This window comes from Marmota monax, unplaced genomic scaffold (genome assembly GCF_021218885.2).
Source record: "Marmota monax isolate L192 unplaced genomic scaffold, Marmota_monax_Labrador192_F-V1.1 WCK01_AAM20220418_F8-fsc00086, whole genome shotgun sequence".
NCBI lineage: Eukaryota > Metazoa > Chordata > Mammalia > Rodentia > Sciuridae > Marmota > Marmota monax.
In genome coordinates, this window is record NW_026693086.1 from 4,608,161 (window position 1) to 4,627,251 (window position 19,091).

The following is a 19,091-nucleotide window of genomic DNA, read 5'->3' on the forward strand; positions in this document are numbered from 1 at the left end:
TGTGTTTGTAACACAGTTTGGGGACATGGGCCTGGCCTTTCTAAGAACTTCCTTGTCCACCAAAGCCCAGCACCCAGAGCCACTCACAGACGACTGGACGAGGGCTGAACATCTGGGCCAAGGGGCTCCAATCACCCTCTCCCCCGAGGCTCAAGGTGTCTCTTTATGTTGGTGCCATGAAAACTCAGAACTTGACGGGGGGGACCGTGGGGCAGGGTCCATCCCACTCTCGGCTAACAGGCCCCGATTCTGGGAGGGTCACCCCTGCACTCCTCACAGGTCACCTGGTAGGTGCAGAGGAGCCCCACCCCCAACCCCGGGGGGTGAGCATGTGACCCAGGCCCGGCCAATGAGCTTGCGGCTTCTCTCCAGCCTCAACCCTGGTTCAAGGATGGGCACATGACCCTGGTCAGGCCCAGGAAACTCAATCTCAGGACTTTGGCGGGAGCTCTGGGGAAACAGGGCTCATCTTCCTACAAGAGTGCTAAGCTGGTGGCCCAGGAGCAGCAGGGACCCTCTCGCCACCACCCAGCCCGATCATGAAGCCGAACCAAGAGAAAACAGGGTCATAAAGGAGTGGAAGCCATTATCCCTGGGCCTGTCAATCATGAGAGCGCAGAGTGTTTATTTTGGGGGAGGGGGGTGGGAATTCTAAATATGCACAAAGAATCCCTCCTATTGCCATTTCTAAGCACATCCATTAGTGACCTCACCCAATCAATCCCTGACCACCATTAATCTGTTCTTCATTTCTAGAGTTTCATTGCTTCAAGAATGTTATATAAATGAAATCGTACAGTCTGAATGCTTGGGATTGGCTTGTCCAGTCAGCATACTTCTCCGGTGACTCATCCAAATTATCGTGTAGATGCACAGTTCCTTTACATTGCTGAATAGCATTCTCAACGGTGATGTGTGAATTTCTTCACATCTTCACCAGCATTTGCTGTTGCTGCTGTTTTTCACTTTAGCTACTCTGATAGATGTGCCGTAATATCATCGCAACTTTAGTTTGCATTTCCCCAATTGCTAATGGAATTGAACAACTTTTCCCTTGCTGATATGCTCTCTGTATATCATCTTTAACAACATGTGTGTTCTTTTGCCCATTTTCTAATTGGATGATTTTGTTTTTCTTGACTGTTGAGTGTTGGGAGGTCTCTAGAGAGCTTACCCCTTAGTCCTTCGTCAGATGTGTGATTTGTAAATATTTCCTTTCCGTAGCTGCTCTTTTCAACTTCTTAAAAGGCTGTTTTACAAAATCAAAAGGTTTGATTTTGAGGAAATCTAATTGATCAGTTTTTCCCTTTTACACTTTTGATGTCTAGTCTAAGAACTCTTGGCCTCGTCCAAGAGCCCAAAGATTTTCTCCTGTACTTTTCTAAAAGTTTCATAGTTTGTATGTAAGTCTGTGACCCATTTGGCATTAATTGTTGGAGAAGGTGTGGAATTTAGATCAGTGCTGATTTTTCTTCCTAGACGTGTCTAATAGCTCCAGCACCATTTGTTGGAAAGGTGAAAATTAGGTCCAAACTAATTTGCACCTTTGTCAAAATTAGTTGGGCAACTTATCTGGGTCTATTTTTAGGTGCCTTATTCTGCTCTAGTATCACTCAGCCTGGATTACCAGAAGTATGTAATAAGTCTTGAAATTGGGTAGAACTGTCCCACCTCATTTCATTCTTCTTTTTCAAAATTGTTTCTGTTATTTGAGTTTCCTCACCTTTCCATATAATTTTCAGAATATTCTTATTTATCTCTAAAGGAAATTTTGCTGAAAACGGACAGGTGTTGTATGAAACCTATTTGCCAATGTATGAATTGGTAGCTTCACTATGTGGAGTGTTTTGGTCCATGAACATGGTATGTCTCTCTGTTTATCAAGATCACTTATTTCTTTCGTTGGTATGTTGTGATTTTTTTTTTCAGCATGCAAGTCCTATGGAATTGTGGAATTGAAGCCCATTTCATATTTTTTTTTAGCATTTGGTATCATGTTTTTAGTTGTGTGGTCCAAATTTTCATTGTTAAGTTTATAGAAATATAAGTGATTTTGTATTTTCATCTCAGATCCTAAGATTGTGCTTGGGATTAGGTCTAAGCATTTTGTGGGGTAGACTCCTTAGATTTTTCTACATTTTCTGTCATTTACACGTAGGCAGAGTTTATTTCTTCCTTTCTGACTTGCATGAGTCTTATTTCCTTTGCATGTTTTATTGCACTAGCTAGAACTTCCACACTATTTTGAATAACAGTGGTATTCCCGACATTCATCAGAAAACATTCAGTCTTTCAACATTAAGCACCATGTTCACTATAGGTATTTTGTAGATGTTAGTTATCACATTGAGGAAATTCCCTCTACTCCTAATTTTCTGGGAGAGATGTTTTTCTTTTTTTCCAGTTGTAAATAGATTTCAAATTATGTCATTCTTTTTCTTCATCAATTGATACGATCTTGTGATTTTTTTTTTCTTCTTTAGCCTGTTAACAGGGTGGCGGACACTGACTGATTTTCAAATATTGAACCAGCTTTCATCCTAAAATAAAATCCACTCTATAAATATTCATGACTCCCCGTTGGCTACTATTTCATTAAGGATTTCTAACATCTATATTCATGAGAAACCACTAGTTGGTGGTTCTCTCTCAGGCACTGTCTTTGTCTGCTCTGATGTCGGGATGTTGGGGTTCAGATATGAGGTGTCCCCCAAGAGCTGAGGTGTGAGACGACGCAAGCAAGTCTCGGGGTGAAGTGACTGGGTCAGGAGAGCCTCAACCTCATCGGCACATTAATCCCCCTGAATGGACTAACTGGGGGGTGACCATGGACAGGTGGGGTGCAGCTGGAGGGGGCAGGTCATGGGGAGCATGCCTTTTGTCCCTGGTGAGCTGAGCTCTCTCTCTGCTTCCCGGTTGCCATGTCCCAAGCTGCTTTCCTTATCCACCCCCTTCTGCCATGATGTCCTCACCCTGGCCTGCAGCCACAGAGTTGGCAGTCCCTGGGCTGAGACCTCTGAAACCAAGAGGTCAGGTCTTTTGGTCACAGCAGCAAAAACACTTGTCCAAAGCACAGGATAATACGCATCTCATCAACTTTTAAATTGTAAAATGTTCCCTCTTCTAATTTCTGAAAGAAAAAGTTTTTAAGTTTGACTAGGATGTGTCTTGGTATGGCTTTCTTTGGGTTCTACTATTTAATCTCTTGACTCTGTTGATTCATGTCTTATAAAATCTGGGATGTTTTCAGCCATCATTTGGGTACTTTTTAAGTCCTACCATCTTTCTCTTCTCCTTCTGGAACACCAATGTCTGTTCATGTTTTAAGTCTATTTTCTGTATTTTGTTCAGAGATGGGGTCACGTACATTGTCCTCTCATTGATTCCACTGAGTCCTTCATCTGTTGTTCCCAATCCATTTTCTATTTTGGTCATTGTAGTTTCCAACTCTATACTTTCCATTCAATTTTTCTTCATATCTTTGAGTTCTTTCTGAAGACTTCATATTTTGTCAAGGGTGTTTGCAATTGTTTGTTCGCATATTGTTATCACAAGTGCCTTAGAACCTTTATCAGATAATTTCAACATCTCTCTCATTTCCATATTGGGGTCTATTGTGTTGGGAGTCATCCTGGCTCCAAAGACTAACTTCCCCATCCCCCAAGAAGAGCCGTCCAATGGTGAGCCCCCTGGCTCACATGATCCTTACCCACCAATCAGACTAGCCCCGCTGGCTCACCTGATCCTTACCCACCAATTCAAAAAGCACCCCATGCCAACTGTCAACCCCCCCGGCTCTATAAATATGCAGAGCTGTTCCTCAGTAAACGGGCATTTTCTCCAACGGCAAGCCTTGATCCTTCTTTCACATTGACTGCCCTTTTTTTTTTCTATTCAAGTTGGGATCTCCCTGGCTCTTGAGATGGTCAGTGATTCCAACTGCAATCTTGACATTTTGGGGTATGTTTTGTGAGACTCTGGATCGTGTGTAAACCTTCTGCATTAGCCGACTTCCTCTGACGCCGTGCTGAGTGGAAGGGGTGCTCTGCCTGGTCACTTCCAGGTAAGGGTGGGAGTCTGGATTTCCCGCTGGGCTACCTTTGGCATTTAAGATGGAGATGACTCCTGGTTAATGCTAAGCAGGGTTGGGTTCTGGCTCCAATGAGGCCTCTGGCTGGGAGGGGCAAGGGTCCTTCATTACAGCCCCTGAAGCAGCCTCCACTGACACATGGGGAGGAGCAGTGGTCTCATCACCGTTAGGCAAAAATCCTCTGCTTGTCCTCTGACAGGTACCAGCTGGGAGAAGGAGGCTCTCCTAGCTACTGCCTGGTGGAGGCATGTGGCCTCCACTGCACTGAGGGTGGGGCTTTTTACTGTCCAGTGGGTGGGTCCCCCAACTCTGGCAGAACGTGGGTAAACAGGGAGGTTGAGCTGCCTCATTAAAGCAAAGATGGGTTCCCCATCCCTTGCTGGCCCAGGTCGGGGTGGATTCACTTGTTTGTTTTGTTCTGTGCCTTTGGGCATCTCTGAGTTTCCAACTTCAGCCGGAGTCTGGGATGGATGACAGAACTCACCAAAGCATTATTCCCTGATCCACCTCCCAGAGTCTCCTTGTTTACTGTGTTAACACCCAAGGATTCTAGCTGTGCTGAGCAGGAGGAAGAGGGGAAAAGAATGTCGACTCCGACTTCCTGGAAGTGGAATTCCTGAGCGTTTCTCCTTCTGATCATCCCATCTCCTCTCACACTCCAAAATGTCAGCATTAGGAAAACGAGAGCCTTGTTCGGTTCACTGCGATCGCTTGGCACCTAGCACAGTGCCTGGCACATAGTAGGTGCTCAATAAATAGTTGAGGGGTGAGTGAATAAATGCAGATCCAATGAAAACAGCTAAAAACAGATATGGAAATGCTCCTCTGGTGTCCGCGTGGCTGAGGGGCTCGGGGCTCTGTCCACGAGCCCTCAACTCCCTGTCCCTCTCGCCCTCAGGCCCCAGAGGGCACCCTCACAGGACAGTGAGGACCTTGAAAACTCAGGCTGGAACACGTCCAGGAGTTTGTGGCTTGCATTTCTGAGCTGGTGCAATGAGACTTGTGGGTGCATGGCCTGGTTTTGGGAGCTGGGGGAGAGTGGACACTGGGGAGGAGAGGGGAGGGGTGACGAGGAAGGGGTGGTTGTCCACCTACTCTGTCCTCTAGGAGCTGCAGGGGGAGGGGCGGAGGGGGGCTGAGGAGCGGCTGCAGATCCACATGAGCGCTCCCGGCCCTGCCCCGTGGGAAGATGGTGAGTGACCAGGAGGGAGGCCCGAGAAGCCCAGGTTCCCTGTTGGGGTGGAGCAGGGCACTAGCCCCGAGCCTGGCCCTTCTTGCCCAAGAGTCAGCAGGTGGGGAGCTGAACCCCACAGGCCCTAGGGCGCAGCTGATCCGGCCACGGCTTCAGGGCCCCTCGGGCAGCCACCTCCCTCTCCGTCCTGGTCCCAGAGAAAAGGAGGCCAGAGCCCCGCGGGGGAGGAGTAAAGGCAGCTTCCTGCTGACCACGCAGCCACTCCGCGGTGACAAGCACAGCAAAGTAAGTCTCCCCTGAGGTCTTGGGGGCAGCAGCAGCCCTGCCCCACTAAGGATCAGCTGCCCCGACGCCAGCTCAGCTCTGCAGGGAGGGAGGGGCAGCTGGAGGCCCCACCGAGGAAGGAGCCTGCCCTGCCCATTCCGCAGGGCCCGGGAGGCTGGAGAGGGGGGAGGCCGCCGTGAGGGCCCTGGGCTCCACAGAGCCTGGGCGTCGGGTGCAGAGAGGCGCCCAGGAGGAAGGATGCTCCTGGACCACTGTGCCACTCTCTGCTCTGTGACCTGGGACAGATTGCTTAACTCCTCTGGGCTCCTAGATCACATGGTCTCCCACTCCATGGGTCTAGGGCGTGTCTGCTCTGGATGGGGGTCCCTGGGTGCTGGGCCCGAGAGGCCACCTGCCCTCCTCTCCGTGGAGCCCGAATGCAGAACAGAAGGCGGCGGACGGACTCCCACCCCCTGCCATGTTGACAACCGAGCAGGGCCAGGCGGGCCACTGAGGGAAGGGGGTGGGGAGTGTGGGGCAGGAGGGACAGGTGGGGCCTGGGGCAGGCGAGGCCCAGATGGAGATGCCGGGTACAAAGCCAGTCAGGGCCTGGAGATGTCCCAAGGGCAGGGACAAACGGAAATCTGTGCATCGAGGTGGACCCTTGACCTTGGGGATGTCACAGACCAAACTTAAAGAACCCGGTGGCCAAACTAACCTGCGGGCTCAGCCCAGGGCTGTGACCTGCAGCCTCCGAGGCTGATCACGTGACTTGGGGCCACAGACCTGAATGTCCCTTAGCTTCCTAATCCCTGAAGTGGGGATACCGACTCCTCCCCTGGGGTCCAGGGCAGGGGAGGCAGCTGGGCACAGCTGGTGTCCTGGGCTGGTCCACCACCTCCATCCCTGGAGCCACACGCTGCCTGCTGCCCGGGGCCCAGGTCTTCTTGTGCCTGGGGACAGAGGGGCAGAGGTGGAGGAAGGGCAGGCAGGAGGCTCCCCAGATGTGGCCCTTTGGGTCCCACAGCTCGCAGTGAGTGCGGTGGCCTTACCCAGGCTCAAGGTCACAGCGTCACTGGTGGTCACCGCTGTGATGAAGCAGGAGCCTGGTCCCCATGGCCTTCCAGCCTGGCTAGACACGCGTTCTGTCGTCCCTCAGTGGAGGGGACAGTGGTGACCCTGAGCTCTGGGCCTCGTCACGTGCTGGTGTCACCAGGCTCCTGCTCCGTGCCAGGCCCACGTGCTTCACCCCGAGGCTGGACTCCTTGACTTCTCTGTGCCTTGTGCTCCACTATGATTCACGACTCCAGTGCACACGGCCCACTCTCAAACGTGAGCCCCCTTCCTTTGTCCACTTCTCTGGGTCAGGGTGACTGTGTTCCAAGGTCAAGGTCGTAAGAAGGAACTGCTCAAGGAAGGGAAGGTAGAGGGGCCAGAGCCAAGCTGTTTCCCTGGGATGGTTCTGCTTGTGGGAAGAGGGATGGTGTGAACAGGTCAAGGCCCCTTTAAGGTAAATCCTTTTTGACTAGGAGACTCAAGCCTCTCTCATTGGTTCCAGGAGGGTCACGTGACTTCACTGAGCCAATGGAAGTGTTTCTGACCATATTGGGAAGAAGCCATCTCTCTGCTGGTTTCGCTACATTTGTGATAGGCAAGCCTGGAAATGCACTAGGTGCCATCTTTGTCACCACCTGGGGGAAGCTGCTTGAGGACGAAGCTGATACACACGGAACAAAACAGGAAAGCGGGGGAGAAAGACTGAGCTTTGGATGGAAGCACCTGGTCACCTGGATCCAGCTGAACCTGAAGCAGACATTGCGGTAGCTCATCAGCATCCGTTCCAATCTTTTGCCATTTGAGAGATTTGGACTCATTCCTAGCTCCAGAGGCAGACCTGGCTGGGCAGGGCCAATAAGCTCATGGCATTGTCCCTGGCCTTGGTGGCAAATCCAGACGGACAAAATGACCCAAGCCCTTCAGAGGGAGAAGCAGGCGTGATGCTGTCCATCACCAGGCTCAGCAGCCCTCTGGCGCCATGATCCGCGGCCTCTCCTCCTTGCTTGGACTCAGGCGGGTGGATTTTCCCATTCCGGGGGCAGAGAGCCCCGTGGAGCCACCGGATCTTTCCGTTACAGGAACGAATAAACACCCTGTGTCCACCCACAGGCAAAGGTCCCCTGACTTTTCTTTCTTCTGCACGTGGAACTCTGAGGCGCTGACCCAGCCCCTGTACCCAGGGCTCCCTCCTACCCTGGGGGACCACCAGAATCTTCCCCGGCCCCGGGACCCCAGGCCCCACGGGCTCCCATCTCCACTCCCAGAGCTGGCCAAGGACAGCGGCTGGCCGAGGGCCCAAGAGTAGACATTTTAGACCGTGGACCATTTGGTCTCCGTGACAACGCTCGGGGCTGGGGATGTCGTGTGAGAGTGGTCACAGATGAGACCCCACAGTGCTCCGAGGAGGACTGTGTACCGACGCTGGACTCTCAATCTCCTTAACCCTCACCTGGCCCAGAACATTCCTTATTGGTTTATTTTCAGGGGTTTAAAAATGTGGACAGGACACGGAGCCCGAGGACCCCTGGGAACTGGGGTGAGCCGGCTGTGACTCGCGGGCCGTGGTCTGGAACCCTGCCTGGCTCTGGGGCCTGTTGAGTCCTTGTCGTGGCTCCTGCCCGCCTGGCCGGGCCTCTGAAGCCCCCCAGGCCCCAGGGCTCTGGGCCTCGCAGGCTGTCACCTGGAGTAACGCCACTCACCAGAAGGACCATCCGTAGTCCCAGGAATGGGGCCTCCAGTCTTCAGGGCCGAGGCTCACGGTGACCTGGAACACCTGAGTGTACATCATGTGGGCGACCATTCCCAGGAGGCCTGTGGGCGGGACAGAGGGGTCAGCACCAGAGAAGCCAGAGGGGACCTCGCTCCCCAGCCCCAGGGCCCTGAGCCACCTGCCGGGAGAGAGGCGCCCGGGGGAGGGAGGGTTTTCCAGGTCAAAGAGCCCAGGTGAGGTCAAGGGCAGCCACCGGTCGGAAGCCTTTCTGTAAAGGGCCGGTGAGTACATGGCCTCAGGTCTGGTCTCTGTGCACTGTGTAAGTGAGAATCCTGGCTGTGTCCCAATAAAACTTTATTTACACAAGCAGGCAGGGGGCCGGATTCAGCCCACGGCCATGGTGTGCTGCTGCCTATGTTCTAAGGTCTCCGGGGACAAGCAGCCTGGGGCGTGTCCTTCAAACTGCAGGTCTTCACTAGCTGGGCATATGGTGCACATGGCTCGGGAGGCTGAGGCAGGAGGATCACGAGTTCAAAGCCAGCCTCAGCCAAAGCAAGGTGCTAAGCAACTCAGTGAGACCCTGTCTCTAAATAAATTACAAAATAGGGCTGGGATGGGGCTCAGTGGGTGAGGGCCCCTGAGTTCAATCCCAGTATCCTCCCCCCCAAGAAAAAAAGGAGAGGAGCCATCTGGTACCGTCAACTGTAGCAGGAGTGGAATATTACTTGGTTAAAAAAAATCAGTTCCGTGTATGTGCCCGTGGGTGCAGTGATTATAATGTGAGTTGTGTGGCTCAGAAGCTCTGGCTTGGAGAAACTTTGGCCTCAAGGGATCCGAATGTGAATTGTCTTCCATTGGTACTTTTCCTGTGTGGCCCTGGGCAAGGCACTTCACCTCTCTGAGCCTCAAATCTTTCCATCAACCCCCAAATGAGGATGACGGCAGGTGCGCTGGGTCACCAGTGACTAGAGGCAGGAGGCCTCGGTGCCTGGTGCCAAGTGCACGTGAGTCATTACAGAGCCCAGGGTTCTTTCAAAGCGGGGCACTTCTCTGCGGGAAGCGGGTGTGTGGACTGGGGTGGCTGGAGCCCTCGTGGGTACCACAGCATGTGGCTAAGTGACACGGAGTTAAGCTTAGGAAGCAGGGATAGAGTGAGCAAGCCACCATGCTTGTGCGCCTCCTGTATGCCAGGCCCTCAGTCAGACGCCTTCACCTCCCACGTTCTCTCTTCTCATCTTCATAACAACCCGCCGAAGTAAGGAGCATGATTAGGGCCCATGCACCGTTGTCCAGGTTGCCCACTGCACATTGCTACAGGGAGCGGGTCGTATCACAGTCTGTGAATGCCACTCCCTGACTGAGGCAGTCACACCTGCGAGCTGTCTGTGGCGGCTCCGATTCTGATCATTCCTATTTCAAAGGAAAGAAAATGAAAGCTCCTCGTGGTAAAGTCGGTCCGAGGTCGCACTGTGGATGGCTCGGCTGCCTGGAATGCTCCTGTCCCTCGCCTGGCTGGCCCCGCCACCACTTCCCTAACTCCTAAAGAGGTGGCCAGAGAAAGGGTGGCGGTAAGGACAGGAGTGGGGACAAGAGAGACAGAAGCGAAGAGGGAAAGAGGCTCGAGTCCCGAACCAGCCTGGGGAGGGGGGGACACCCTGCCTTCCAGGGTGCGAGGTGAATGTTCAGCAAATCTGAAAAAATCAAAATAAAAAGGAAAAGGGGGACGTGCCCTAATTTGTAGCATTTGCTAGTCCCCATGCAACCAATGCGGAGTCCCTGGGGCAGATCAGAGGGGCCCCTCCGGTCCCAGTGGACCTCTGTGTCTCTCCCGCCCGACACTTGCCCAGGCCCCACCCAGACGGGGGACTGGACCTTGCCAAGTCTCAGCCAGGGTCACTCCACGGTGCTCTCTGACCTCAGAGGGAGGCGCCTTTTCAGGGCCGTGTGGACGTCCTGGGTCAGGAAGTCCAGGAACGGAGGAGGGTGACAATGACAGGTGCTGAGGTCCCCAAAGACTCACCCAAACCCCCACCAACATAAAGCCTGAAAATTTTTGCCTGTCACATGGTGAAAAACGACAGCCCAGCATTTGGGGTTTTGTATTTCCCTTGTGACAGGTGAGTCTGGGCGGCTTCACCTGATTCTTGACCGTTTTTATTTTGTCTTCTGGGAATGCACCGCTCGTGTCCTTTGTCAACGTCTCTGTGAGCACGTGCTTTTGAAAAGTCAGCTTCCTTCTCACTCGCTGAGGACTCTGTCTATACAGGATACTGACCCTATCTCTGCACGGACGGTTGATGGCCCAGTGTTTCTCTTTCCTCCTGTATAGCACATTAAAAAAAAACTGATAAAGTTTATTTATTTTTGGTAGCAGGGATGGTCCCAGGGGTGTTTTGCCACTGAGCCACATCCCCAGTCATTTTTTTGTTTGTTTTTTTTTTTTTTTGAAACAAGGTCTCACTAAGTTGCTGAGGCTGACCTCCAATGTGTGATCCTCCCGCCTCAGCCTCCTGAGCCGCCAAGATTACAAATATGCACCTCCGTGCCCTGCTAAACATTCCTAAGAGCAGTTTTAGGTTCATTTAAAAAAACTGAGCATGAAGCACAGAGCTCCCATAAACCCCTTTCTGGGCCTGTGCAGTTTTCCCTTATGGATCACGACTCGCTTCTGTAACGGTGGATAAACGCATATCGATACTCTGTGACCGAGACCCATCCTTCATGATCTGGTTCCTTCTTTCTACTGTGGATTCTCTGGGTTTTGACAAATGTATCCATCCACCTGAGCCCATCAGGACAGGCTCATCCAGAATAGAATACTCTGTGGCAAGTCTCCTGGGCCCCACCTGTTCATCCAACTCGGACCAAACCCTTGGCAACCACTGATCTTTTTCCTGCCCCACGGTTTGGGTCATATGCGCTGGAGTTGCACACAATGTCGCCTTTTAGATTGACTCTTTCCAACTAGCAACATAAATTTCAGGTTTCTGGCTTTTCCGGCCTGATAGCTCCTTCCTTTTTATTTCAGGAAAAAAACATTCCATTCTCAGGACGCGGCATGTCTCCATCTCCATCTCCCCTCGGCTGGACATCTCGATTTGGTCACGCGTTTTTGAAGTTGGTGCAGAACATATCTGTCTTTCCCTTTGTGGTCTTGGCTTCCTGGAGCTACTTTAAGAAAACCAACACCGTTCACACGGTCTCCTATATTTTTCTAACGGACCCAGAGATGTTGATGTTAATCCGTCAGGAATTTACTTGGAGGATTTGCAGAGGACGGGAGGCGTGGAGAAGACTTAAGTTTTGCATTTTTTTTTTCAATTAACAAATTGCCTTGAGTTCTTACAGAACAGTCCCTTCTTTCCTCACTGACTCTAAACGACTCCATTGTACAGGTCTGAAAGCATCCAGAACCTGAAAATCCAAAATACTCCAGAATCTAACCATCTTTTGGGCACTGAGTTGACACCACCACCCGGCCCCACGTGACACATTGCAGTCCAGGCGCAGGTGTGTTAAAACCATCGAGGAAATCATCTTGCGGCCGAGTGTCCGAGGCGTGGAGGAAACAGGCAAGAAGCTGGTGTGGGGACTTGGCTCCCTCCCACCCCTGAGATGGCTCTCCACGTGTCCGTAAATATTCCCCAATCCGAAAAAAATCCAAAATCCAAAGCACGTCTGGTCCCGAGCATTTCGGATAAGGGATCCTCAAGCGTCCCCCAAGCCCTGTTTCCCGAGTCATCGATCTGTCCCACCGGCCCCTCTGTCTCTGTTCCTGTGACAGTGCCACACTGGTTAAGTCATCAGACCTTGGTGTCCTCCGTGATCCAGGGCAGATCTCTGCTCCTTTGGTCTCGAACGGGCTGCCCTCCCCAGGAGCCAGCCCCGGGCAGGCAGGGCATGGACACGGTCCTTCTCCTCGCTCTCCAGGTCCTCGGCTATTACGACGGCCTCGGCGGCTCCCACTGAGCCACACCCCCAGTCGTTTTTTTGTTTTGTTTTGTTTTGTTTTTAAGCTTTATATCAGAGAGGCCCCTCCGGCCCCAGTGGACCTCTGAATCTCTCCCGCCCATCACTTGACCCAGGTCCCATCCAGCAGAATGCCCAGCCAGTCCGGCTCCTTGGAGAGTTACCTGACTTCCCAGTTCCTTAGATTTTCCATCTGTAAAATGGGAATTGTGGGCAGGCACATCTGAGGAGCTTCGGCGAGGAAGGGAAGTGAGGCTGAGCGGAGCCGGCCTTCTGGAAGGACCGGGGAGACGTGACCCGCGGTATCTTCATGTGACACCTCCCAGCTACGCCCGGAAGGCGAGGCCCAGCCTGCTGCGGAATAATTGATTTCCCAAAATCTTAGTTGAGAAAAGCATCGATTCCTAAATTGAATTCCATTCATCCCCAAACAGGAAAGGCCGGGCTTTAGGAAAACTCAATAAATGAAAATTACAATTCACTCAGAGACACCTCGGAGAGACTCCGTGATCGCATTTTAAAGAGTCTGCTTCGAAAAATGGGCCCTCGGTCTCGTTGTGAGACGTGAGTTTGTTCTGTCCAGCGGGGTCCGCGGCAGGGTCTGTCCCGAGTGTCCTCAGCTGGAGGGACGCTCCCAGGGCCTCCAAATCGGGAAGAGACTTCCCACTGCGTTGGGGCACCTGAGCCTCATCCTGAGGTGGGGACAGGTCCTCGCTGCTCGAGGGGGGATCCTGAGAACCCTCGGGGTGCAGGATGAGGTCAAGGGCCCAGAGCCGGGCTGGTGGGGGGCCAGCCAGAGGCCAGAGCAGGACGAGCTGCCCCGAGACTCCCAGCTGCTCCCGCCGGCCAGACTGAGAGCCGAGTCTGTGGTCAGGGCCGGGATCACAGAAAGTGATCTTCTTTATTTTTTTAATTGATTTTTTAAGAAATAAACGACAGCGGAATGCATCCCAGTTCTTATTACACACAGGTATTTGCACTTAAAACAGCCCTGGGCACGCGGGAGCCCTCGTTAAGTGTTCTGGAGTGGTGAAGGCGCACGGAGCTGAGACGCACGGCGCACGCCACGCCGCGGCCCTGGTCTGTTTTGCCTCCCACTAGGTCCCCAGCACCTCGCCCTGTGCCTGGTACACAGTGGATAGTTGATGTGTTTGTTGAATGAACAAATGACCGTCGGTTGCATTGGGTGGAGACAGATGGTGATGGGGGAGGAGGGAAGAAGGGACCCAGAGGAGAGGACATCGCAAGGCCAGGCTGAGCTGGGCTGCTTGGACCAGAGTTGGTGGCAGCTCTTGAAGACTGGGCACTCTGGTTTGAATGCGTTCCCCCAAAGTGCCTGTGTTAGGAACCTAAGCCCGGATCCATACGCTAGTGAGTGTGGAGGTGGGGCCTTTGGAAGGTAAGTAGGAGTAGCTGAGGTCATGGGGCGGGGCTTGATGGCCTCAGTGGCTTGAGGAAGAAGAGATGCCCGAACTAGCTCCTCACTCTGGTTCACCATGTGATACCCTCTGTGTTCCTCAGGTGCAGACAGAGCCCGCTCCATGCCCTTGGACATGGTCCCAGCCTCCAGAACCCTGAGCCAAATAAACTCCTATTTTTTTTTTTTTATAAATTCCCCAGTGTCCGGCATTTTGTTACAGCAACAGAAAAAGGCCTTGGACAGGAAATGAACAGACTTGCAATGGTCTGAGATGGGTGGTGAGGGCTTCTCAGAATCTAGGGTGGACTCGAGGGTTCTGGGTTGAGCAACTGGGCAGAGGGTGGTGCCATTTACTAAGAAGCTGAGAGAGGAGGAAGTTGGGTGGGTGGAATCCTTCGGGGGCTGCATTAGCCTGAAATGCCTGTTTTCTATCCAAGCAGAGATATCAAGTGAGCCGTTGAGCGAAGGAGCCGGGGTTCCTGGAGTAGCCAGAGCGGGGACTTCAGTGCATGAGTCATCAGCTCAGGGATGACAAAAAAATCTGTGTGTCTACAGGAGACAACAGAGGAAGGGAAGGAAGGGTCCCAAGTTGGAGCCCTGGGCCAAGGTGACAGTAGTGCCTATGCGGAGTGAGAGGGGCTGGCGGGGGACGCTGGGGGCAGGGGAGGGACAGACCATCGGAGGTACCAACAAGGAGGTCCTTGGGGACCCTGACTGGCTCCATCTCCAGCTCAGCCCGTGGAGACAGGCGGAGCAGAGGACAGAAAACGACTGAGGAGACCCTCCAAGCACCCTGCCACCGGAGCATCAGGAAAGGGGGCGGTGGCAGCAGAGGGCACGGGGACAGGGGGGATTTAACTGTGGGGGTCGAGGAGGTTTCCATGCCTACCCCGGGGGTCACGTGCAGAGGGAGATGGGATCCTAGCAGAGCAGCGAGGGGGCGATCCTAGAGGCAGGGTCAAGAGAAGGTCGCAGAAGGTTCTAGAACACAGGGCTGGGACGCCTGGCCAGGGGCTCGGGGCACCAGGAACCTGAACGTGAGACTCCAGCTCCAGGGCAGATTCGCTCCTCGCCAGGGAGCCCCGGTGAGGCAAGGTCAGAGGGGAGGCTGGCAGTGGGGAGGCTCGAGGGCCGGGGGGGCAGTACAACCAAGGAAGGGCACGTGACTTGCTGGGCAGTGTCCCCAGCCCTGGGAGACCTGTGCTCCAAAGTGAGCTCAGGCAGCAAGGCCATGGATTCAGGTGACACAGGGCTGCCAGTGGGGACGCCCCCGTCATCCTTCGCCACGTCCCTGGGGGGTGGGGCGCTGGTGCCTGGGCATCCCCGAGACCTGGACCCAGGTCCCCAGGACACCTTCTGAGGACACACGCTCCAGGCTGCAGGGGCTGCTGGGCGACCCAGATTCCAGGACCCGGCTGGCACCTGCCTGGCTGTTTGGATGTCTCCTGTGAATTCCAGGCTGCCCTCAGGGACGGTGTCGGGAGGTGGCTGATGAACTGACCACGGTAGGGATCGTTACCGAAGACGCCAGGCTGTTCCCGGGAGCCCAGCGCCCAAATCCACAGCCTCCTGTGGTCGGGAGCTGGTCTGGACCCTCCAGGGCGGGGGATGGGGAGAAGCAGGACCCGGGGCCATGGGTGGTGACCTCACATACAGGCCCAGGCAGGCCAGCAAGAGGCCACAGACCCCAGAGGCCACAGACCAAATCAGGACGCCCCGCTCAGGTACCTGCTGAATTAACTGAGACCACAGCGAGGAGCCAGGGAGGGCAGGGACCGCTGGCCTGGGGCAGGAGCCTGGGGTGAGAGGCCCTGCCCTCCCCCCATCTCTTTGCCTCTTTCTTGTCCCCTTGGGGGGCATGACCACAGGGAGCCCTGGAGCCGGGCCACAAGCCTGGGGCCAGCACGTGCTGCTGCGCTGGGGACACGGGCAAGACCATTCTCCCGTGGAGCAGCTGTGACCCTTACCTGCATGTCTCGGGCAGAGGATACCTGGAGCCAGAACAGGTGTCACCAGGGGGTGGCCCATTTAGGAATGACGGAACTGTCCATCTGGAGGTGAGGCGTCGGGAGCGCCATGAACCCACGAATCGCTCTGCTCTGTGCCCTTGGGACACGAACGCTCGAGATCTGAGTGTCTCGTGAGTGACCTGCTCACGTATACTTGGTGTCCCTGCCTCTGCTCCTCCTGTTCTGTGACAAGCAGGACTGACCCCTCCCCGTCCCCCCCACAGCTCCCTCTCCAGCTCAGGCCTGGGCAGGGCTCAGGACAACACCCTCCTGGAGGAACAGGCTCCTGTCGTCCCCCAGTGCCACCCGACATGGGCCCTCGCTGGACCCCACGCGGGCTCCGTCCACCCCTCCCTGGTCTGTCGGGGCAGGGCAGGATGGAAGGACAGACAGCTGCAGGAAAACTCACTGCTCTTACGGACGCGTGGCGGGTAGCCCAGTGGGATGCACCAGGACTTTCTTGTCGATGGAGGGAAAGCGACTGGGGCAAGTGGCCAGGCCTCCCCGTGCTCCCAGGGGGACAGGAGGGACAGCCACAGCCAGGCTCCACCCTGAGTCAGAGAAGCCCAGGGCTGGCCGGCTGGGGAGGCCAGGAGAGGCTCCCTGCTTGGTGTGGTGGTCCCAGCCACTGGGGAGGCCGAGGCAGGAGGCTGGCTTGAGGAGGTTAAGTAGGGATGGCGGGGAGGGGAGGGAGGCCACGGAGGGCTAAGCAGGGCACTTGATGGGCAGTTCTAAGCCACCTAGCCTCACCCTGAGGACACCACTATAAGTTGGGTGCATTTTTTTTTTTTTTTTGCGGCACTGGAGATGGAACCCGGGGCCTCGCTGCTGAGTGGTGAATGGATTGGAGAGAATCGGAGGCCACGGGGCTCAGGAGGGGCAGCACAGGACGCTCCACCCAAGGAGTGGGGTACAGGAGGGGTGGGCAGGTGGGCGGCCAGGATGCCTGGGTATCAGCAAACCCCCCAACCCCGGAAAGTCAGGAACGGGGAGGGCCCGGGGGGATCTGGGCGCTGCTGGAGGAGGCTGTTTGGAGTGACCCAGTTCCCATCTGCCCCACCGCAGCCTCCCGGAGAGGGAAAGTGTCGGTGTCCATGAGACCGTCAGCGGGAGGCAGAGGGAAAATAAGATAAATCCCTTATGCACACCGACCCCAGCCCCAGCTGCTGGCCCCAGCGGAGAGCACAGGCTGTCAGGCTGTCACGGCGGTGTCCTTCAGCCTGGTGGGGGGGTGGCACACCGCGTGCACCCGGTCGCCTGCTCTGCACACCCTCCCCCGGCCGGGAGCCAGGGCTGTTGAAAGGCTCAGACCTATTTTTAAAGAAGGAGCTATTTTTAGCCACTCTCCAGAGAACCCGCAGCCTCTCTTGGTAGCGTATTTCGGGGTTTTCAAAGTTGCTCCTCACACGTAACCTCCACCTTCCAGCTCCGACTTCAGCTGATCTCATGCTCTGGCCTCCGAGGACCAGGGACGGGCGGGATGGCAACTTCTCACTTCCAGAGCCTTTGCCCTGTCCAGAAGGGTCTCCTCTCAGACCACCTGAGTCACCCCCTCCCTCTTGTTTGGATTCTGCCTTTTACAGTGGAGTGGCCCAAATCGGAGGTGACATTTAAAGGGGGACCCTCCTTCTCTACCCAGCCACCCCCACCCAGCCCCAAGGTGATGAAAAGACCCAGGCCCTGCAGGTGGGGCTCCAGGATGGTCCATGAGAACGTGGCCCCGGGGACTGGCAGCCCGGGTGAGCGGGTGCTGGACACCCATATTCTCCACCGCCCGTCTCCTTCCTCACTTGGGTGACCAGAGGTAAAACATTCGTGGCGTCAGGGCACAGCTGCAGGAGACCTGGGGTACAAGGGCCATTTTCTGGCTTTGGGGACTTCAAAAGCTGACATGAGGTGTGTGAGGACACGGGTTTGGGGACTTGCAAGGTCAAGCAGCGGCCATTGCTATTCCGTCGTCCACCTTGAAGCCAGGTAAAGCCACCTGCCTAGGGGACAGGGAGCCGGGGACTGGGGGAAGGGAGGGGGGTGGGGCAGGCAGGGGAGGGAAGACAGGATGATCCCGAGGGCTACATGTCCCCCAAAGAGCTGGCACCTACTCAGTGCGTCCTGGTTGGCTGGCCTCGAACTTCTGATCCTCCTGCCTCAGCCTCCCGAGTCACTGGGTTGCAGACCACGGCACCAGCTCACCGTGTGCCATTATTAAGATCGCGGTCGGGAGAGTGGGGGCGTCTTGCAGATGCAGCACAGGGGACAGGGCCCTGCACAGGTTCTGCCGTGCCTCAGGTGCCCTCTTGGCTCTCCCGATGGTCCTCTCGACCAGGACGGTTGAGAGCTGGTAAAATCATGGAATTAGCTGCCCAGGCCATTTCTGGGAGTGAAAGATTAAAAATTAAAATGGTCCTGGCACCGCAGGAGGGCAGGGGCCGAAATGACGGTGGAATGGAAGTGACATCTGGGGTCCCCCGTGGAGGAGGAGTGAGCAGAGCCCCGAAGACACAGGACTGACCAGGTCAGAGCTGCCCAGAGCCCAGGTGCCCCTCTGGGCCACTCGGACCTATTTAAAGCCACCATTTCTAAGCCTCAGCCCTCCCTGCATTTGGGGACAGAAGATCCTTGGCCGTGGGACCCCTGGGCACCGAGGGATGCTTAGCAGTGTCCCCAGCCTCTGCCCATTAGGAGCCACACACAAGCACACACAGCCCTGATGTGACATCCAGATGTGACTGCAAGTGCTGCGGATGTCCTTGGGACCCGGGGCGAGGCAGCCAAGCTGACCCCGATGGCTTTCATAGTCACCTGCTCTTTATTGAAGTGACACTGGCCTTATGTTTCTGGTAGGGACCTGAGGTTCCCTTTCTGAATAAATTCCAGTTTCCAAAAACAACCCCGAGTGATTTGGAGGCGAGGCTAAGTCCACAGGGTACTCGGGGCCCGTGCAGGGGTGACATTGAGGGGGGACATCCGGGAGGTGGAGCGAGAGGGAGGCTGTGTCAATCCCCTCTGTCCCTCTGATTGCCTTGGTCTGTTGTTCTAACCCCCCCTTCCGCAGAGGTCTGACCACAGGCCGGGGCTCCGGGCAGGAATGGTCCCTGGGTCCCCATCTCAGGTGTGGGTCCCCTGACCTGCACGAAGCAACCCGTGACAGGTTGGGGACTGGAATTTCAGGCCCCTCCTCACCCCTGCCAGCCTGGGGAGCCCCAGGAGCCGCCCTGCCCGGCCCTCCCTGCTCGGGGGGTTGAATTAGCCGAACCGCCAACCTGCTGCTCTGGCCGGCTGGGCTCCCAGTGCCCTGAGCGCCACCTCCCTGCCCGGGGCTGCGATACCAGCCAATTAGCTCCAGTCCTCAGGAAGCTGCCTGTGCATGGGGAAAATGACGG

The 19,091-nt window shown here is 55.1% G+C and overlaps 1 protein-coding gene across 1 annotated transcript in view; it reads right to left on the reverse strand.

Moving 5' to 3' along the window:
- Gsg1l (GSG1 like) overlaps positions 1–19,091 on the reverse strand; it is a 170,310-nt gene that overhangs the window by 19,641 nt on the left and 131,578 nt on the right. Inside the window, exon 4 of the mRNA XM_046454586.1 lies at positions 8,303–8,414. Coding sequence (XP_046310542.1) covers positions 8,303–8,414 — 112 coding nt within the window. The remainder of the gene's footprint in view (positions 1–8,302; positions 8,415–19,091) is intronic.